The sequence below is a fragment of the Phoxinus phoxinus genome (genome assembly GCF_949152265.1).
Source record: "Phoxinus phoxinus genome assembly, chromosome: 17".
In the NCBI taxonomy this organism is placed as follows: domain Eukaryota; kingdom Metazoa; phylum Chordata; class Actinopteri; order Cypriniformes; family Leuciscidae; genus Phoxinus; species Phoxinus phoxinus.
The window spans coordinates 14,395,227-14,418,550 of NC_136892.1; the positions used below are offsets into that span (position 1 = coordinate 14,395,227).

General features: G+C 36.7%; 1 protein-coding gene across 2 annotated transcripts; it reads left to right on the forward strand.

Moving 5' to 3' along the window:
- The first annotated feature begins 526 nt into the window (after positions 1-526).
- Positions 527-23,314, forward strand: mapk9 (mitogen-activated protein kinase 9). 2 transcript variants are annotated; one of them, XM_079585280.1, is made up of 12 exons: positions 527-805; positions 8,926-9,077; positions 9,988-10,117; positions 11,216-11,274; positions 11,660-11,798; positions 15,781-15,946; positions 16,043-16,114; positions 17,232-17,414; positions 17,534-17,658; positions 17,791-17,854; positions 18,110-18,181; positions 20,468-23,314. In XM_079585280.1, the coding sequence occupies exons 2-12, from the start codon at positions 8,962-8,964 to the stop codon at positions 20,605-20,607; spliced, it is 1,266 nt and encodes a 421-aa protein (XP_079441406.1). In that variant the 5' UTR covers positions 527-805; positions 8,926-8,961; the 3' UTR covers positions 20,608-23,314. The 2 variants fall into 2 exon arrangements, with proteins under 2 accessions (XP_079441406.1, XP_079441407.1); XM_079585281.1 differs by having other exon boundaries at positions 529-805; positions 17,803-17,854.
- Positions 23,315-23,324: the final 10 nt, after the last annotated feature.

Genomic DNA, 23,324 nt, shown 5'->3' on the forward strand with positions numbered 1-23,324 from the left:
ATTTAACAGTAATACACCCCTTGTCAACAGACTATAGAAAAAAATTGTCAACAATAATTTGCTAATGACAGAAAAAGATAAATAAAGATAGGAGGGAAAAGAAAAAAGAAAATGTATAGCCTGCACCTGCATCAATACAAATTAAATGCATTGCAAATGAAAGTTGTAATGATTTATAATAAACACACTACTCTGAACAGAGCACATTTCTTCTTGCTTTCTTATTTAGCCTACTGAAGATGAAATGGTGTTGAAAAACTGTTTAAATTATTTTAAAAACAAGAATAATGATTTGTTGTGTGTGAACTTAAATATAATATTTGCAGGGACGATACGTTTAAAACAAAACAAGCATTGAAAAAAGAATCAGATTCGTAGTGTCCTAAATTATTATCTTTAAAAGTTATAGTTACACCTTACATGATATCATATCAATAATGAATGTCTTCCTACAACAGGCTGCATCAAAAGTTACAACTTGACCTGACGAGCGCGCCATTACGTCATCCCTGCCCAGCGCGCGCTCGAGAGAGAGAGAGAGAGAGAGAGAGAGAGAGGCGTCGAAAAATAACTGTCCCACCACCAACCTCCGCCCCTGCAGTCATGCCACGCTCTGGACTTCACTGCCAAGCCTCTTAAAATAGGGGAAAATCTGATTTAACCATCATCTCGGCTGACGGTGTTTAATGTGGAAGCGATAAACGCCGACACTTCCGCGGTCCAGGGGATCTGTTTGCTGGCGTGCCTGCGTGTGTATGTATGCATGGGAGTGAACTGGAGAAAGCGAGGAGAAGAAGAAGAGGAGGTAAGCACACAGCGAGCTAGCGAGAATTCATCCACCTCAGACAGTCGTCTATTTCTGTTAGCGAACAAGAACACGTGCTTTCATGTTTTTACAAACGAGCGTCTTGAACGCGCGTGTTTGTGCGATAGTGTTGTCTCGAAGTGGCAGTTCGCCGGGAGTTTGGCAGGACTGAGCGCGCGACACATCTGCAGCAGCAGAGCTCTGGCCTCGCGCTGGATCAGGCCGAATCAAGTGTGACTCGCAGACACGTGAACGAGCCTAGGACGAGCGTTTGTTACTGTAAATGCATTTTCTTTTATGCGTGAGTGATTAACTGGTGTGGTGTATCTTTTGCTTGGATGTGTAGCTAGCTGCTATTGGAGGACTAACGCTAGCTTGCTGTGATGGAGCGAGTGCAACCTGGCAGGAGCCTGACCTGACTTTATAACGTGGTGGTGCACTGCACTGTGCTACATTGAAACTACACTTAATAATCTCTGGGTTTGTATTTAGTATTCATAATTTTTCATAGAACTCCGTATATATAATCTTAAGAAGAGGTCAGGGATCTGAATGAGGGCAGTAGAAGTGTTGTGATGCAAGAACAGTTGGAATGTGTTGACATACTGCCAGTCAAGAGTAAGACATTCATTTTAACCTCGCAATTCATTTATGTGGCGTCCGTTAAGTCCAGTGTAACTGACCAAATTAAAATAAAAAGTTTTGTATGAATCCCCCTAGTTCACATGTCTCAGCAGATGTTCTCTTTTTCCATTTAGGGCTTGTATATGATGACATGTTAAATGTTTAGTGATTTAGCAAGCTTTCATTTAGCACATAGGTCAATGACATGACGTGCATATTTGTTTGTCCAAGTGCATTTCATTTTAAATTTTTTCAAAAAATTCATGACCTATAACACTTCATTTTCCAAAAATGTCAGGTGGTGCAACCGTTCAAACAGATGAACAGACTAAGAAAACTACAGTAATTAAAATGGTGTCATATATGGTATAATTTTAGGTTCAAAACCTTTCATATAAACAAAATTGTATAATTTATAAACAATTTTTTAAGCTTTATTTGTCAATGACCCGCATGCTTTTTATTCATAGTTTTTTTTAGTATACTTGTTATTGTGACAGGCCTGAGGATAACTACTTGTGCTCATTGAAATTTTCAATGAAATGTCTTTTTGTTGACAACAAGTAGGTCTAGTTATTAACTCTGGTTTTTGTTTCAGGTTCTAGATTTTACTGTCTTTACAATCTAACATGTTAATATAACCATGAACTGAGTACACAACAGTATGTATTCAAAATTAAGTTGCCATGAAGTGAAATAAGCTATGCATGTTATTGATTTTATTGTGAATTATTGTCCATGTGTCCAATTGTCCATGTGTATTTATTGATTTTAAATTTGACCTCGTAATTTTTAATCGAAATGTCATACCTCAATCTTCTGGTGAAAACGTCAGTCTTTGTTGTGATGACGAATGCCAGGCTTCTCCATTCATTTAGTACGCTTATCTCAAAATCCAATCACAGATGAATAGAACCCTACGCTACTTTTTTTCCTCGATAATCTGTTATACTCGGTTGCCACAGTAAAGAAGAAAAGATCTGTCGCAACTACTTTTTCATCGCAGTTATAACATGATAGTAAAAGGGTTATTTCATTGCACAAAACAAATTGCGGTCGGCATATTTATTCTGCAAGTGAACCTGTATTTCCTTGTTTGAATGTTCTTTTAACTTTTTTATACCTGTAGATTTGTTCATTGTTGTTGAAGATAAGCGTGAGAGTCACACAACCTGTCCGTGTTTGACTAGCTTTCAACCAACTGACAGATGCATTTGTGCCTAAATACTGTTGAGTTTGATATATAGGAAACATATCTGCTTAAATGTTGATATGCCTTTTTTATCTTAATAATGTGCAAATATAGAGCATTTTATTATTTGTACTGTAGGGTTGTTTTTCTCTGCAGTCTGTGGCCCTGTGATAATAGACCTGCTGTGGCCCGTTTTCAGGTCACGGCCCACCAGTCACCACCGTTAGAGAGAATATGCATCTTATTGTATCTAATTTGACTGACATATGCATTTGTTATTTTGTAACAATGAAGTCATCTCAGAGAGCCTGGCAGCACTGCCCTAATGTTCATGCATTTTAACAGCAACCTAGTTAGAGAATTAGTTACATTGCTTATGAGATACTAATACTTAGTCTCATCTTATCAACATCCAACTCATTTTGTCTGGATCATATCTCTCCACAGCTGTCCTCCCATTTGCCATGTTTGTCAGGATTATAGTTTAGTTGTAATGGTCAGGGATGCATTGACAAAATGCTCTTTTTCTCCCGTATGTGGAAACATGGCCCTGAAACGGAAAATAAAATTCAGGCTAGCGGTCCTGTTGGCGGCAGCATGCTAAAACAGGGCAGGCCGTTTTGACTGTGATTTTAGCGCTGCATGACTGTTATTCAGGCTGGGCATAAGCTGACTCATGTACCACTCATACGGCCGTGGAGTCTGTGCGGAGGGAGAGTGTTCTAGCATCATGTTGCTCAAGCTTTTTCTTGTTGTACACCACAAGATCAGCCGAATACTTTTGCTTGAGCAGAGATTAGGTTGTGCCGATAGACAATGATATGCGATTATCAAGAGGATTTGGCATTTCCAATTAATGTATTAAATATTATTATTAGGCTACTATTATTATTAAATTAATATTCCAATATTAATATAGATTTTTCGATACATATAGATACTGAAATATCTGAAACGCTTCCAATGCTCATTTTCCGCAGCTGCGCTCTCCGTTAGCGAGTTGACACACAAACCTCCTCACTCGTTTTATTTTCACCTGATGAATATTGTTGGTGTTACATGCAAAATAATTACAAAATACCGGTCTTGGCAAGTATTCACGTAAACCCAGTCAGTTATGTTTTAAGTGAACGTAAACACGTGTAAGTTAACAGTATTATGGATCAGTGTAACAGCAGCCTAATATTCCTGCTGCCAAATTATGAGATGATATTAAAATATCTATATGGCCATGTTATTTCCCATGATATCAATGTCAGAATTGTGGCCAGCGAAAATGTTCAGTGACTAGTAACTTTGTTAAACCACTAGCCACAGTGGCTGGTGAGCAAAAAAAGTTAATGTCAAGCCCTGATTATGTAATTCAAATATTATAGCAGTGACAGTCTGTAATGGGTCCGAACACTGCATTAATCAGTCTTCAATGAAAATTAAGAGCAGCTTTATTTTAAACACAAATTTCAAAAAGAACTTGTTTAAAGGGGTCATGACATGAGAAACCAAATTTGCCTTGATCTTTTGGTATATAAGAGGTCTTTGTACCATTAAAACGTCCTGCAAGTTTCATAGCTTAAGACTTCCTCCCCATTATAAACGAATCATTTATTTAATCAAGCTCTAAATACAGCTCGTTCTGGATCCATGGTAAGAAGTGACGTCACGGTACAAAGTGACGTACCAGCGTTTGCATATAGACCGCCTCCAGCACAAGACAACTACGCTTAAAGCCAGGGATGGAAATTAACTTTTTTGTCCACCTGCCACTGTGGCTGGTGGATTCCAAAATCTACCAGCCACTTTCTTGTTTTTAACCGACAATGTGTAACTGCATGTGAAAATTAATACTACAAGATCTACCGTTTATTCCATAGGGTAAAATCTCAAGATGTGCCTCCTCTAAAAGTGTCCGGGTGAAACCGCATGCTACAGTGGCTGGTAGGTGAAGCGAGTTTACCAGCCACAACACAAAATCACCAGCATTTGGCTGGTGGCTGGTGCTAATTTCCATCCCTGCTTAAAGCGCAAGGCAACTACGCTTATTTCGTATCATTGTCGCGCCCGCGCGCTGCGCGCCTCACAAGTGTTCAGTCGACGGACAGCGAGTGGGTCTGTGTACAGGGAAATTACGATGCCACGCAGATGTGCTGTTCCTGGCTGTGGACAAACAACATCTTTGAACACGCTGCGAAAGATCTAGTCGTCAGGGAAAAATGGATGCACTTTATTTTTTGCGGACGTCTCAGTCACGGCAGTGTTAGTTTAAGCGTTTGTTCTATACATTTGATGGATGACTGTTTTGAGAACAAATCCCAAAATGATGCTGGCTTTGCCAGAAAACTGTTGCTCAAAGATAAGTCCGTGCCGACTATTCTGGGCTCAACATCGACGACGCAAACTGTAAGTAATGTATTTAAAACTTTAAACTACTTTTTAAATACGCTGAATGCGCAAATGTTCTGGCTGGGGGCGTTAATAATTGATGCATAGGCACTGACGTTAGCCAATCATAACAGTGGGCGTTAACACTGAACTCTTAAAGGGGAAACACCCCCAAAACAGACTGTTTGAATCAGAGGATGAGAAACAGGGTGGGAAAAGGTCATAAATCACTACATTTTAAAAGTTTTTTGTAAAAAAAACTATAGTAATACTATAATTGCACCTAAGGAAACATAATAATAAATAAAAAAAAACATGTCATGACCCCTTTAAAACAAAATACCTATCTTCTAATATTTTTCGCTGCGGATTGGCCACAAGAGAATTAAGTAATTAAATGAAGGCATTTACTGTTACCAGCATGTGTTGATGTATATTCTGAGAGAATATGTGCCGTTATTGCAGCATCAGATGTCAAAAGCTGGTCAGTCTCTAGTTCTTTCACTTACTGTAGTGAATAGTTGACTGTGATTTGAAACTTCTTAACTCGTTCACTGCCATAACTCTTGTGCAAAGTTTGCATATTGCTTGTGTTATGTCCAATGGCTTGCCTTGGTTTAAAACTGAAATATTTCCAATATTGAGACGTGAGATTTTTCTTTATCACCAACTCTGTCTTTTCTTGCAAAATGGAAAAAAATTGGTATGCGCCATTTCCTGCGATAATAAAAGTATGCATATAAAAAGTTGTAATTGTAAACGTATAGTATTGTGTATCGGCGATTGCACATGCTGAAGATAATGGTGCACCGATCAGGAGTTTTGGAGCCGATCACGGGTAGCAGTATCTGCCGATACTGGTGATCTATTTGAAGCCTTCGTTTTATTATGTAGAATTATAGGGATGCTCCAATCAGGATTTTTACAGACATTAATTCAGTGCCTGAATTTCATTGAAAAATATTTTACCCACGCCGGACGGAGATTGAGACATACCTCTCATTGCCAGAGGCGACGCCAGAAATATTTAAGTGGGTGGGCCTTTTATAAAACAGGGTGGGTAAAGCGTAGTAGAGTATAAAAACTGCACGGCAAATTGCTAAGAAAAAAAATTGTTGCTACATTGTTCCGCGAGTCGCTCCTGAAATTTCTATGATTGACAGTGATATATATCGTAAAGGTATTTATCAGTGGATCCTTGTTGCAGCCTGTTGTTTTATATTCATTTTGATGTCATCTAGCACTAACTTAGAGATCGCACTAGATTATTGCAAAGATTTATTAAAGTGCTGTGTTGTTTAAAATCGTTTATTTATTTAAATATTTATCTAAATTATTACTTTTATTCGTATGTGTAGCCTATATCTTTATGCTATATTACACAGTTGTGATGCTAAATTCACTTACCGGTAAGCATCACAACTGATTTGACATTGTTATATAAATATTAAATGCATATTATAGATTAAAAATATTGATTAAAATAATTATAAATATAAATACATTTAAACCAGATATCGGTCGGATTTTTAATTTTCTTTCACTAATGAAGAGTTGTATCTAGTTGTAGGAACATATGGGTTAAGATTGTAAACGTGCTTCAAACCGTGATGTTTCAGTGACTGATTCCTGTATCAGTTCCTGTAGTCTGGATTTACACATCAAACACTGTGATGCTTTATCTCGGCTCCATTACAATATTGGATTATTGGGCTTGCTTTAAAAATGGATATTGTTTATCCATGGTGAAATTGGATCTAATGGCTTTAAGGAACAGCTTAACATTTAAGTCCCAGCTCACTGTTGAATCTTTTTTGTTTTTAGTATATCCGTGCCAGCTTTGTCTATTATTGGCGTGAAAGTTATCTAACCATAGCACTTCATCTTGGTTTGGTTTACTGATGAGTCACTGAAGGATGTTGAACATGTTAAAATGGAAGTTTCAAATCACTTTGGGATTTTTCTTTGTTGCATAAAAAATGACTGGAAAAAGCAGAAAGAGGATCCCTCAGAAACACTGAATCCCACAGGAGAACCTGTTTATCAGGTAGCATGATATTTCTGATATTTGAAGGCATTTCCTCTAAAAAGACAAAAGGTTCAGTCAGTGTTTGCTGTGATGTAGTTTTTGCTCTTGATCTCAGAAGAGAAAGAGGACATGAAAGACAAGCTTAAGATTCAGACTCCCACAGTGAGTTTGTCAGATGACACAAAAAGAAAAAGAAAAAGTTGTTTGCATCAGTGCATTTGACAGGATATAAAGAGTAGAAGCAACTAGATTCGTAGTTTCTCAAAACATTGTTACGCCATGTCTACCATGGGCACGCCGTCCATTGAGTAATATCACACCTTTTCGCAAAAGCATGGAGTCTCATCGAGTTTCTGTCGGCCTAGTTTTTCCAGCTGCTTTTTGGCAAAAACGTCTGTGAGAGATCACTCTGATTGACTTCAGCTTAGTGAGCCAGTGCAGGAGAAGAAAAAAGAAAGCGATGTAAGCATGCAAACGACAAAGAGGGCAAAATGGTAAGCAAGCACAGCTTTGTTTTGCCTTGTTTGCTCTTTAGGCTTCCATTTTTGAATGATAAATACAGACTACTGCCACATGCTGGTAGAGTGGGCGATATGACCAAAATCTTATATCACGATATGAGTCATTTTATTTCACGAAAACTATATATATCACAATATAGTTATTTTTGATGATTTCGATGATGAATTTCATAATTCTGGTCACCATTTAATATCACAAAACTAATAGACTACAAGCCTAAGTAAAGTAAATAAAACTCAATCTTACTGGTAAACAGTGATAAAGAAAGAAACTAATTTCAAGCATATAGGAAAACAAAGTACTAGAACAAAGAAACAAATTAAATAGACCTACCTGAAAACTTCAAGCACTAGAAATAAGAAATACTAGCCTACATAAATTGTATGTAACAGTAATCAAATGTATAAAAAAAACCACTGGATAGTCTTCACTGTGTAAATGAAATATACATTTATTATTAACGTTACAAAAGTGTTTCAGTCAAGAGCAGTGAGATTTTCACTTTTTTTTGTTGATTGATTATCATTAATAACAACAGCAGGTAACTTTGGATTGCCATTTTAAGGCCGACTGCATGGATCCATTATACTTGTGTGTATTCTTTCTCAACCGTTTACGTTAAATTAAGACACAAATTACTGTTTACTTGCAAAGACATGGTCACTTTGACTCAAGTATGTGTATATAACCGCTCAAGCCCAATTAGTCGGCAAAAAGCACCTAGTTAAGTTCTCGCACGCTTTATAAACATTGGCTTCTCAGGCAGTGCTGAGATTGAGAAACAGTCTCATTGACCGCACGCGCATATAGCAAAATTAGTTCTCTTTTGCTGCTTATTGCGCTTCAGCGCTTTAAAATTCAGTGACCAGTGTTTAATGACAAAGAAAAAATAAGCAATTCTGTTTTTCCCCCTTTTGTACCCGAAAACACAGAACCGAGACTTCAATGTATACTGAACCGTTATTGTGTATTGTTACACCCCTAGTTGTTTGTTCAAATCCCTAACTGTAGCTAATTAGAGAAGGATGTAAGCTTTGATTGGTAAGGTCAGGGACGTGTATGAAGGATAGATATCACTTGTTTGTAGTTTTTATGTTTGTTTAAATGCATCAAGAATGGCCTTTCAGTGGACCAATGCTTTTATCTCTGTGCTCTATCTCTGGCTTGACTCTCTAATGGCATCCTATAGGTATCCTGTGTCATTCAGTATGGCTATGCATTATATCTGATTCTCCTTGGATGAGTCATCGGCAATGTCATCCCCCCACACGGTGCAGTAAACACGGGGGAGTGAGCTCAGTATGCGATCATCGCTGTCACGTCTCGCATCATCTCTCTTCATCTCTCTCATCCACTGCGCTCCTTCTCTCTCAGGTTTAATTTGTCTCACGGTAGTCACTGGGAGGAGCCATGACCGAGGGGGAGGGACAGTTTTACAGCGTGCAGGTGGGGGACTCCACCTTTACGGTGCTCAGGAGGTACCAGCAGCTCCGCGCCATCGGATCCGGCGCCCAGGGTATCGTCTGGTGAGTGGGCGGCTGGAATTAGCAGAGTTTTATCTGCCTCCATACTAATGATGTCATCATCACACATCCCATTAGGCATCGCCTGTCTCCATTTGTCATGAACGCAGCAGATGTGATTTTGTCATTGACCCTGAATGTCTCATTAGAGATTTGGATCCCTGGTTTATAGCTGCAGTAATAATAAGGGGGATTTTACAGCCAGCTGCATGTCTAAATTGTTTATCCAAGTGCAGGAGATGGACACTAAACCGTACGATACAGTAATGACATTTAAAAGGGGATTGAGGTACAATAGGACATTGCCCATGCACAAATATGGATATTAATCATGTTTGAACCACTGATGATGGTTACTACAATGATGAATCATGCTCTTTATTATAGAAGCATGTTTTATTAGATTGCGCTGGTTAACCCTGTGAGATACCGGAGTTAATTCTTTTGAAGTTTACCAGTGTTTTGAAGTCTTCCCTCAACTACATTTTTAGGGTAGCTTTATTTGATCACTTCTAAATATTTTTTCTATTCTATTTAGTATTAACTTATTGAATTGTTTTGATAAGTTTTTATTTTTGTATTTTATATCTGAATGTACTTCTCTTTAATGAATGCATTTCTTTTTTGTACTTCTCTTTTGTTATTATTATTTTTGTATATTATTACTTTAAGATTCTTATTATTATAAACCAAATATAGTAATATATAGTTATTATATTAGTTAATATCGTTTTTTATATATATTTTTATATATATATTTTAAATAAATAAATGGTAAAAACCTGATATAGTTTTACCATAGATATTTCTCACCATTAAAATAGCCACAGAAGCTGGCATGGCGTTAAAAAACAAACAAACTACAGTGATGATTGTGATTATTTCAGTGTGCCTGTTTTTCTGCCCCATTAAGCTCCGCTCTGGACACCGTACTTAAAATTCCAGTTGCTGTGAAGAAACTGAGCCGGCCCTTTCAGAACCAGACCCATGCGAAGAGGGCCTACAGGGAGCTGGTTCTGCTCAAGTGTGTTAATCACAAGAACGTACGTCCCCTTAACAGTGCACTCTTCCTCTTGTAGGTACAATTTGAACTGACTCAAGCGACTCTATTTTGGTCAGGGCTGTCGCTCCTACAGACTTTTTTTGCTGGAATGTCAGACTTTTGTCACACTCACAGGTTAAAAATGTCAGAGGAGTAATGGCCTAAACAACTACCTCTGATATTTCTCTCTCCAATTGCCTGTCACTCTTAAGAAAACAATGTGAAGTTAAGAAATAAGAACAGGAGTACCACATAAACACAAAATTGGCATAACCTGAATTCAGATGTAATTCTTGGATTAACATAGAGTTAGAATTTTTTATTTATCAATTTCACGAAATTACGACAGCCATGAATATTGGTATTGCAATTTTACTATTGCTCCATAATTTTTTTTTATTTTTTTTATTTAAATATTTTTTGCAGCACATCTCAGAAACGCACTACTGTTTTGTTCCTGAATAAATAGCATTTTTGAACAAAACGGTTGAAGGAATGATTCAGTGACCCATTCATCAAGATAGTCACTTAATTTAATGGTAATAATTATTATTATTGTTGTTGTTGTATAGTCAGAATGGGATTTTAATGGGTTTCATAAAAAACAAAAGCGCGAATGTTGCCTGAGACACGAGACATTTTTTTTTACATTAATGACTTTGTGGAGGGCTTTGAATACATGTAAATGGTGGCCTGCAGTTGGTATTTTCTAAATAATTGTTCAGTCATCTGTATTTTAAAACATTTAGACTGTTCAATATGAACTTAAATTTAATTTAGCGGTACCGTAATTACTGTTAATAATAATGGAAAATACTCAAATAAAATAATTTAAACATTTCTTTCAATTTTGGATTGATAAGTATATTGAATCTAGTACATGATATACTCATATTGATTAATCTGCAACCAGTAAGCATATTTGATTAAATTATTCATTTGATAGCGGCCAATTCTCCAGGCACTACGATGCTTATCATTGAAAATCAGGCTGTGAGACCCTGGCCTTTGTTGAACTTGTCAGGTTGATTCTTATGGGTAGATTATTACAGATTTGTTGTATCATGTTTCACTTTTTTTTTTTTCTCTTTTTTTTTAGATCATCTGTTTGCTTAACGTCTTCACGCCTCAGAAGTCATTAGAAGAGTTCCAGGATTTGTAAGTTTTGAGTTTATGCGTTTACCTTGTAATTTAGTACAAGCAGAGTTTGTATAGCCGCAGGGTCTATTGGTGCTTTGGCCCTCGTGTGATTATTAATATTCATAGTTTTGGTGAAACCACAATGCAATCGCTAGAGGAACTGATGAATTGCACTGTCCTACTCCTGCATGTGATAATTACAGCTTTAGGATAGAAAATGATATGTTATTAAATCAAGATTAATTACAACTCCTGACAACAGCACTTCTATTGCTGTTTCATAAAAGTGTTGCTGACTCAATGTATTAAGTTTGGGACCTTGGCTTGTTTTATGCTAGCCAGTACTATGCATGAGCTGTACATGAGCACAGAAAACCCTGATGAATCTGGTTTCTCTCCTCAGGTACTTGGTGATGGAGCTGATGGATGCTAGCCTTTGTCAGGTGATCCACATGGACCTGGACCATGAGAGGATGTCTTACCTGCTCTACCAGATCCTGTGTGGCATCAGACATTTACACTCAGCTGGCATCATTCACAGGGTGAGATGTAACTACAACTCGTGTGGCAGTTCACTAAGAATAAAACTAAAATAATTAGAAAAACTGTAAGCCTCAAACTTAACTTAATAAAACTAAAATAACCATGTTACCTAAACATATCTGTTAAATTTTTTGGTACACTGAACATTATAAAATTTTGCACCTTGAATAAAAATGATCCCACTTATTGACATGGCTGCTTAATAAATACATGTAAAAGTAATAAAGGATTTGAGTGAAATTTCTTTAGTTTCTAAGAAACGGTCTACAAAGTGATATGAAAGACTTTGTACCACTTCACTAAAAACGTCTGATTGTACAGTTCAGCGGTCGTTATGCAAAAATATGTGAACACAGACTGCTGCCATTGACCAATCATATTTAAGTATTTCATAGAGCTTATAAAGTGATTGGGTTTTCTTTTACTCTAAAAATGTCTAAAACTACACCTAAAAACTAACTTCATCAAATACTAAGCAAAAACTGATGTGGGAATTAATGGTTGTTAAACTAAACTGAATATGTAAAGTATAACTCTCGCCACAATTGAACCTAGGCTTTTTTTGTTAATCTACCCGAGTCAAACATTTGTGTAAAAGCATAATTAGAATGGAAACTCCACTTTTAAGTTTGACTGTATTTTTTTCGTTTTCGGTCAAAATGCCTTTTGAATGGGAGTGCAAGGGGCACTACAATGATAGCATCAAAATTGCCTTTTTTTAAAACACTAAGGAGGCTCGACACAACATGAAAGTGTGCTTGAAGTATCACCAGGGGCTCTACACATGAACTTGAGCATTGACAACATTGTTTGTGTACACAAAGTTTACTAAAAAAGAAAGGTTTTGTACGACTCACTTTATCAGTTAGTGTTTCCGGTGGCTGGAATTTTTTCAGTCAAAAGTAGTCGATCTCCGAATGCAACGTAACATGAGGATAGTAAAGATGGAAACCTCCTAGAGCTTGTTTCCATGACATATTGCCATGAGCTAGGTGTCCAAGTTATCATGCTTTTCATTGGAATTACAAGTTCATGAAATTTTTTTCCTCATATGGAGTCAGTTCATTACGCTGCATTTGGAGATCGACTACTTTTTAACTGACAAAATGCCGGTGGACGGAAACACAGTGAGCTGTTCAAAATCTTTATTTTTGGTAAACTCTGTGTACACTAACAATGTTGTCAATGCTCGAGTTCATGTGTAGAGCCCCTGGTGATACTTCAAACAAAGTTTCATGTTGTGTTGAGCCTCCTTAGTGTTTTAAAAATAGCTCTCATTGTAGTGCCCCATGCACTCCCATTCAAAAGGCATTTTGACCCGAAAACGAAAATACGGTCACACTTAAACTGGAGTTTCCATTCTAATTATGCTTTTACACAAATGTTTATCTCGGGTAGATTAACAAAAAGAGCCTAGGTTCAATTTTCGAGAGTTATCCTTTAACTGAAACGAAATGAAAAATTCTAAACTATAATAACCTTGTATGGATGGATGGATTTATTGAACTTAATTTTCCATCAAATATGAAAATGTTCCTTCTTATAAAAACAAAAATGTTGTACACATTTAAGACACAAACAATGATCATTCAACAAATTCAAAACAACCACCCAATAAAAGTAATCTTTCTCACACGAACGATGCTTCTTACCCTTACTTAAAGGGGTGGTTCAGGATTTTGGACATCGGACCTCATTTTCAAGTTAGCCTGGTTGTTATTCATCCGTGGAGACCGTTTTCAAAAAAATTCATCCAGTCCTTCCAGTTGCATAGTTCGCCGATGCTAGGCTAGCGCGAGTCAACGGTATCTGTGCTAGCCTGCCATTAAAAGCAGTTTTACCCACTCCAAAGTACACCAAAAGCAAATAAATTATAACGCCAGACTGTCGATGTAAATGTCTATTGAGAGAATAATGTTAGAAATCAAAGTACCGGTCCGGTACTCTTACATCTCAATGATCGCATTACATTTACAGGAACTAGTTTCTCAGCAGCGGCGGAATTTTACTTTGCTCCGGTTAGTAGTACTGCGCCGAAAAGTAAACACAGAACAGAAGCGCGCGCACTACAGACGGGACGTCTAGCTAGCTAGTAGTAGCCTTGAACAACGATATTGAAAAACATTCGATTGTAAACTAAGGAATTGGCAACATGGTGATTCGTTGTGCATTTCGAAATTGTAAAAATAAACCAAATAGATGGCCATGCTTGGACAACGAGCAGTGTTGGGTAAGTTACTCTAAAAAAGTAATTAATTACTAGTTACTAATTACCTCTGCAACAGTGTAATTAGATTACTGTACTAATTACTCACTCTAAAAAGTATTTAATTACTTTTAATTACTAATTACTTTCTAAATCCCATATCAACTTCAACCATCTGAATAATACAAGGATAGACATGAAACGGTTTTAATTCTTCCAAATAAATTCTATACAATTGCATGAATTATCCTTAAACTGACCAAGGTTAAATAATAAACATATACTTTTTAACATCAGACAATAAATTGATGTTTAACCCACTATTGTTTTATATAGAATTGTTCTAGTTAATACCAGTCTGATCTCATGACATTTTATACTTATTTTACAAGGTGGCCAATTCATACGAATTTGTACGAGTGAGGTCGTAGGATTTAGCCACCTCATAAAATGCATACAAATTGCCGTGAGATCGGATTGATCTATACACAGTATTTAGCTCAATTACATTAGAAGTAACTGTAATTAAATTACAGAAAAATTAAGAGTAATCCCTTACTTTACTTTTTAGAGGTAAAAGTAATTAAATTACAGTAACTAATTACTTAGTAATTAGTTACACCCAACACTGACAACGAGACACCGGCAGAGACTATTAAAGTTGCGAATTTGTAGTGATTATTTTAGACCAGACGACTTTGAAAAACCCCATAATCGAAACGTTCATAAGTCACTGACAAGGAATGCAGTTCCAGCCGTCTTTCCAGATGCACCAACAGCAGATGAACAGGTAATAACTTTTGTTAGGCTACTATAGCTATCTATGAAGCTAGTCCCTTTTCATAACTTATAGAATGACAATGACAGCGTTAGTGGAGATAACGTTACAGTTCAATTTCTGCCCTTTTAGTATCTATCTCGATTAGTTCTTCGTCAGTGTATTCCGGCTCATACATGTACGGTTCGTTGAATAAAACACATTCCTCGTCTCCAAAGTCTGAAACATTGGCATGGCTTTCAAACGTGGCCATAGTCCTATGTTGATTTCTTAGTGAAATATACTCTGCTTCTGTAGTGATGAGTGTCAGCGGCAGGTAAATACACTTGCGTCATGTGGAGACTCTCTCGGTTGCCTAGGTAACTTAATATCACTCCGCCGCTGCTGCAGACTGTGCTAATAAATACAGTGAGGAAAGTGTAACTATTGCAATGCAATGAAAGGGTAGTTTGATTTCTAACATTATTCTCTCAACAGACATTTACATCGACAGTCTGCCGTTATAATTTATTTGCTTTTGGTGTACTTTGGAGTGGGTAAAACTGTTTTTAATGGCAGGCTAGCAGATACTGTTGACTCGCGCTAGCCTAGCATCGGCGAACTATGCAACTGGAAGGACTGGATGAAATTTTTTGAAAACTGTCTCCACTGATGAATAACAACCAGGCTAACTTGAAAATGAGGTCTGATGTCCAAAATCCTGAACCACCCCTTTAATTCCATTCAATATTCTCTCTGCCACCGCTATAAAAGAGTGTTTGGGGACTTTCTTTCAGATGGTTTTACAAATTCAGATCATTCGTATAATTTGTAACCTACTAAACGGCTTCAAGCTCAGGTTTAAATAATGAAATTTTTGTCTTCCAATAAGTAAAGACCGAATCCAACATGACACATCACCAGCTGTGTTCTAATGTCCTTTTGACATACAGTATACCAACGTGTGAGATTGTCTTTCAGCATGACTGTATGAGACTGTATCACCTCTGCCCCGCAGGATCTGAAGCCCAGTAACATAGTAGTGATGTCCGACTGCACTTTAAAGATTTTAGACTTTGGGCTGGCCAGAACCGCCTGCACTAACTTCATGATGACACCCTACGTAGTGACCAGATATTACAGAGCGCCAGAGGTCATCCTGGGCATGAAGTACAAGGAGAATGGTAATGCTATTTTTTTATTTAATTTTTTGTCAGTAATATTTTTGAAAGCCATTGGAGAGATACAAATAAAATTGTTATTTGATTGTGTTTTGCCAGTGGATATCTGGTCGGTGGGCTGCATCATGGGTGAGATGGTCAAAGGGAGCGTCGTATTCCAGGGCACTGATCGTATCCTCTTGATCCTGGTTCAATAGCTTGTCCATAATCACCTGTGAAAATATGCATTTATATAGCACATTAAAGCATAGAAAATAAAAAATAGAAAGCTTTTGTAACAAGCTGCCGTTCAAAAGTTTGGGTTCAGTTTTTTTGGAAAGAAATGGATAGTTTTATTCAGCAAGGATGCATTAAATTGATCAAAAGTGACAGGTGACAGTAAAGAGCTTTATAATGTTACAAACGATTTTATTTAAAATAAATGCTAAATGCTGTTCTTTTGAACTTTATATTCATCAAAATTGTTACAACAATTTTCAACAATTGATGACAATTTTAAATGTTTCTTGAGCATTAGTCAGCATATTAGAATGATTTCTGCTGACTGGAGTATTGATGATGAAAATTCAGCTTTGCCATCATAGGAATAAATTGCATTTTACAATATATTTAAATAGAAAACAGTTATTTAAAAATAAACTCACTTGGTGAGCATGAGAGACTTCTTTTAAAAACATTTTAAAAAATCTTACCGATCCAAAACTTTTGAACGGCAGTGTATATTGTGTGTGTGTGTATATATGCATGTATAATTTTATTAAATTTTTTCACAAACTGCCTGCAGTTTTATCATGAAACTCTGAGTGTGTGAAACCCTGGTGTGATGGATTAGACATCATACTGCTTGTCTCTAAATAGTTTTAGGTAACACTTTATTTTACAGTGTCCTCCTTGGTACACATTACATGTAGTTACTATAGTAATGACTATAAATTATACATGATTACATGCAACTAACACTAAACCAAACCATAATACTTCCCCAACCCTGTAGAAAGAGTTTATTTATACTACTCTGTACTTAAATGTTTATAATACACTGCAGAACTAGGTTACACTTTATTTTAATGTGTCCTTGTTACAAAGTATCGTTCACTCGTGATTGTTACATGCTTGATGTTTCCTGTCTGGTTTTGTTTTAGCAAAGTTCATCATACTTTGTCTCATTAAATATTCACTTTATTTTTTGTCCATCTGTGTCTGTCCTAGTCGTTGAAAAATAAGCTGTTCTCGGTTTCAATGCCATGTGAATCTTTCCCCTTGACCTCCTTAATTGAGTCAATCTCAGATATTGACCAGTGGAATAAGGTAATTGAGATACTGGGAACCCCGTCGCTGGAGTTCATGAACCGCTTGATGGAGACTGTAAGGAACTACGTGATGAACAAACCTCAGTTTCCCGGAGTCAGTTTGAATGAGCTTTTTCCAGACTGGGCCTTCCCATCAGAGACCGAGCATGACAAGATCAAAAGTAAGACATCCTAAATCTTCCATGTCTGTAACTTTTTTTGTTATCTTACTTTGCTGTCTGTCTGAGTACAGTCTTAAGGGTGTACTAAACAATTACTTTTTACATCGTTCCTAATGTAGCTAGTCAAGCACGAGACCTGCTGTCCAAGATGCTGGTAATCGACCCCGAAAGCCGCATCTCTGTGCAGGAGGCCCTCAGTCACCCTTACATCCACGTGTGGTACGACCCAGCCGAGGCCGATGCGGTCAGTGCACTCTTATCCTTTCATGTCACTTTGTCCTGTCAAGCTGAACCTGTTTTACAGGGGACATTTGTACAATGCCAAGGAGCTTCTCCCTTGAGAGAAGGACTTGTAATGATTGTTTTGTTTGTTCAGCCACCTCCACAGATTTCAGACAAGCAGTTGGAAGAGCGGGAACACAGCATTGAGCAGTGGAAAGGTACAAATGCCCTCTGCTGTCACTACTCCCTGTTGAGTTATAAGCTTCTTGTGGAAAATGACTGCCTACAGCAGAAATGATCACTGAAGATCTTTTGCATTCTCATTTATTCTACAGTAATGGGTAGTTTTTTCAGTTTTGACCTTATAAGTTAATGTATGCTGAAGGGTTGAGTTGGCTTTATTTGTGATTTGTAAAAAGATGGAAATGGACAAACTCTGCTTATGCTTTCTTTGGGGTTTTCTCTCTCTACAGAGCTGATTTATAAAGAAGTAATGGACTGGGAGGAGAGGAACAAGAATGGAGTCCTGAAAGAGGAGCGTTTAGGTGAGTCACTTGTACAAATGTGAAATCTGTGTATTCATCCAGCTGTCTCTGTCTAGTTGACAATGATTAATGCTGAAACTGATAAAAAAAATTGGGTTGAATTTTGACTCTGGACTGTAAACAGATGAAAATAATAATTCTAAATAAATTTGATGAATTTTACTGAGCAGAGGATATATATATATATAGAGATTTATTAGTCACCTATAAGTCCCATTTATTTCAAATAAAATGTGTGATTTAAGGTGCATTCAGTAGTTTGGTGCTAATTTAAAAAGTTTGACACATTAATAAATAAATCGTGTTTTTGTGAAGTCAACTTGAATGGTGTACACTCATGATAATTTTCTATTAAAAGCGTTTTAATTATGGTGCAGATCACCCCCTCAATGTATTTCTCCATGATAATATGATGTAACCACTGTTTAACTAAACGCCTGAGAGAATCCTCATGCTCAGTGGCTGCCGCCTCTATAGATACCCGTGTGGTATTGTGTGGTCTACTGTAGTTTGGTGAATATTGAAAATGTGGCAAATTATCATACTGTACCAGCAGAGACAACGGGAGAATCAGTACCTGTACGTTCAAACAAGACGAGCAGAATTGATCTGAAGCCAGAAAGACTGACAATGTCAAAAAATCAGCGTAAACATCCTTACGCCAGACATTTTGAGCATTTCACTCACGTTTTTGACTAAAAATAGATGTGTGAGAACTGTAAAAGGTTTCTGGAATGACATGAAAGTCATAAAAAATCTTAAATGGTAAACAAACGTCATAATGATCAAGAGTTAATTAGAGGATGGAAAAACTGAAATTGCGATTACAGACTAATGTTGTTATTATTATTAAACTTCCAAAGACTATGATTTTATTAAATAAATATCAGCGCTGCACGTTTCAAAGTACAAAGACAGCACTGTTGCACGTTTACAGGCTTGTGGTTTTAGAGCAGTTCAGTGTCAATGAATTGAGCACCATTATACCAATTGATTGCTTATGATTACTGTTGATAAATTATGACAATGTGTACTTGATGGTGCTTATATTGTAATATTTTTTAAGATTGTTGTAAGAGTGTGCGTTTCATCTCCATCACCTTTTTGAATGAGCAATAGTAAAGCGTACAAATTCCAAAATAAGAGTCCTGGTGCATTTCGGGCTTGTTCATAATTAAAAGTCCCTCATTATGCAAAGATTTTTTCACCTGGTTATTATTGGCATTTTGGTCGTACAAAACCATCTAGCATTTAATTCAACACTCCTTAAACTCTTGTAGCTTCTGTCTGGGTTGCCCCGTCACAGGAAGGAAAGACTAAAAACATTTATTTAACACGTTCAAAATATAGATTTGACTGGTATTAGCACAATAATCAGTTTATTACAGTTAAATAAATGAACTATTTTACTTAATTATTATATTTAGAAGCAGAAATATTTAAAAACGTTGTGCTTTTATTATTTAATGCTTACTAGGGCTGTAACGATTAATCACGATTAATCGAAATCCAAAATAAAAGTTTGTGTTTACATAATATATGTGTGTGTATTGTGTATAATTATTTTGTATATATAAATACACACACATGCATGTATATATTGAATAAAAATGTGTTATTTATATATAAAATAGTTATATTTATATATAATATAAATCATATAAAAATATATATGGAGTATATAAATGAAAATATTTTTCAAATATATACATGCATGTGTGTGTATTTATATATACAAAATAATTATACACAATACACACACATATATTATGTAAACACAAACTTTTATTTTGGATTTCGATTAATCACGATTAATCGTTACAGCCCTAATGCTTACGGGGTTTTTTTATTGTTTTTTTTATGCGCTCCTAAATTTTTCAACTTAGGAGCGCTTGTGCTCCTTGGGGAAAAAAGTAACCATCAAACCCTGCAGGATGGAAAGATTTCATGACCAAGTAGTGATGTCCTAGATTCTTCTTTTGTGTTGGACAGTTAAGAGAATGAATTGTCACTGTCTAAAACTCACTATTATCAGTGTAATTTACGTAAAACTCAAGAGACGATCATGCTGATCCACGTCGATAAATGGCAATGTAGCATCTAACACCATTGAGGATTTAGTACTTAAATACACAAAGAACAGCAATGCTAATGCTAGCTAAGTGACTACTGAATTGCTGTCAGTTACTGAAAAACAATTTTGAAACGCAATGAAAGATTTGCATTCTGCATTCAATAAATATAACAATGTTAGACATTTGATGCGTTGCTCTGTGTGTGTTGTAGAAGGTACGGTGAACAGCAGCGCCACTGCATCGCAGTCGTCCTCTATTAATGACATCTCGTCCATGTCAACGGAGCAGACACTGGCCTCAGACACTGACAGCTCCTGCATCGACACCCTCACGGGACCGCTAGAGGAGTGAATCAAGTGACATCATCTCGTCACGTCCCTCTCCCTCGCCAGTGTGGCCCATGCCGTGGTCTTGACTGAAGAGAACTGTGGCTGCACGTTCACACAGCTGCAGGTTTACACTCGTAATTGTTTACGCTTTTTTCCTCTGTCCCATCTCACGTATACCAACATTCATGTAATATTCTTAATTCTGTCGCGATTAATCAAAAAAATCTTGTTTAACTGCATCTTCACACTTTTACTTTTAGATTTTAAAAATAACTGTTTAAAAATGGGTAGATGGGTAATAGGTTTATGCATTAATGCATTTACATTTTACTTCATATAAACTAATATTAATTACTCTCTTATCCATCTAGTGGAGTTATTATTATTGCAGAAGCATGTGTGATATCTGGATCTATCCTTGTCATTTATGTCCCCTCTCTCTGTGCGATGTAGCTTTTATCACTGTTCATTTCATAACCTAAAAGAAGCACAGGTATAAATTCTCTGACAAATGTATAGCTAGTCATCCCAACTGGAACAAGTTCCTCTTAAAAGTATTGCTGCATGATAACAAAGAACACTTAATAACCTATGGGTCGGTCATATTTGACCGAAGACCACAAGTGTGACTTTTTTTTTTACGACCACTTAGCATTTTTTGTATTCACATACCTAATGCCATAAGTCACCAAGTTTCATAACATTCTGATGAAGCTGTGATTTTTAGAAATTCAAAACAGAAAATTTTTCGGTCAAAAATGACCGAAGACCGTCTGAGGGTTTTAATAGCCAGACCATTGACTACAGATCACTGAAATATGCCTAAACGCATCTAGAAATGGAACAATAGTGCCTGCCTCTGTACATAATCACCATACACCCATTTTAAAAAGAGAACCTAATGATGCATTTCTGTTGGTTAGGGTGTAGTCATGTGTGTATATATACGTACATAGATTTTGTGTAAATGTTCTTTCTTTGTGCTGTGGAAACATTTTTACAGCGTCTGAATATGATTTTGCATATGTACTGTAAAACAAACTATGTACAGTATGGAATTTGAAATCGATTTTAAAAGAAAATTGCACAGAGGTTTCAAAGTGAGGTTTCAAAAACTTGCATCTAGATCTGAGATGGCAAACTGTGGATGCAATATCCTAATCATTCCAAGAGTAACTAATAACTGCTGGCAAGTTCATAACATATCTCGTAAGATTGTACGTTTAATTGCATGAGCTAATGCAAACCATTGCCTTTTTTAATTTCTTCAAACTTGAAAAGCCCATAAGAATGTACAAAGCAAATTTATGGTTTCTTTCCTTTAAAAAAAAAAAAGAAGAGGCTTGTCAGCAGGTTTTTATTTCTTCACTCTCTTGAAGATTTCTTTTCAGTGAAACACTGAGGAGTTTTCATGTTTGTAAGGCCATATAATTTAATTTCTTTTATATATATGTCTATTCAGCCTTCGTTTACTGTGTGCAGACTTGCAATTCAGTGACATACAGTGGCTAACCATGCACTTAGAGACCCGTTTTGGACTGTGTTGTTCTTTAACACTGGTATCATGATGGAGACCCAGCCACTCATCAGTTTTGTCAACCTTTCTGCTTCCTTTTTCATCCAGTGTTCAGTTCAAATGTTGTTGACTGTATGATGTGTCCTGTACCCTAAATTCATTGTTATGCATGAAAACATGAGCCCTCTTCATCTTCAACTTGTGGACATTGCAGAAACCTGTCCTTTTGTTGTAGAAGACTAAATCGAGAGCCTCGGAAGGACATTTTGAGTGTATTGTTGAGTTTTTGGTCCTCCAAGCTCTTCTGATGGACTGAATATGAATGTAGAATTTTCACTGATGGACAGACCTGGAGGATGAACTTCGCTTCACCATAACAATCATGCCTTAAGCATCTCACTAACACCACCACTACAGCTTGGCCTGGAGATCACAAAATGATTGACAGTAATGTGCCTGCAATCAAGTTTTGTTTCTTTTTCAGCAGGCTGGAATGTTTGCTACCATGCCACAACCTCTTTGAGCTTGTGAGATCTCATTTGGTGCATCACCTAACTTCACCTTAAAGTGATAATGTATTACAACAACGCAATAGTGCATTGTTCCATTTTCATTTCGGAGCCTCATGCACATTTGTTTCGCTGTTGTGGACTCATTGATTCCTCTAATGAATACTAGTGATGGAGCTCCGTGTCATTTAGACCTCCAAGACAATGAACAAAGCTGGCTCACACATTCTCAAGGGCTCTTCTTTTAGGTGTCCGTTACCCTTGTGGGAGGGATGTGTGTCTTTGAAAAACGGTGCGTTTTGTCACTGACAATCTATCACTAGATGTAGAATCTGTAATGACTTGAAGAATTATTGACTTCTTAGATATTGACTTCTCAGACTATCTTCCTAAGAAAACAGTTCTCATGATTGTCATCACTCTTATCAATCAAATCCTGTAAAAGGAATGAATATCTAACTGCTCTGTGCTAGTAATGTCTGTTTAGTTTTCATGTGTTTTGTATTGTTGTGCTACATATGGGTGCCCTCTCAGTGGGCTATGATGGGAGTTACCCAAATCACAAACCTGTCTGAAGCATATGCAAAACTTACGGTAAATGGGATTCTCTGTCTACAATAATAGAATGAGATTTTTTTTTTCTCTACGAAAAGAAAAAAGAACCATATGTTACGACTGTCCAAATAAAAATCTCAATCTAAAGTAATGTTTGAT

Coding starts and splice junctions, on each gene's coding strand:
- mapk9 (XM_079585280.1), top strand. CDS start 8,962: ATGACCGAGGGGGAGGGACAGTTTTACAGCGTGCAGGTGGGGGACTCC. Junction 16,115..17,231: donor CGTATTCCAGGGCACTGATC/GTATCCTCTTGA, acceptor AGTCAATCTCAG/ATATTGACCAGTGGAATAAG. Junction 18,182..20,467: donor CCTGAAAGAGGAGCGTTTAG/GTGAGTCACTTG, acceptor TGTGTGTTGTAG/AAGGTACGGTGAACAGCAGC.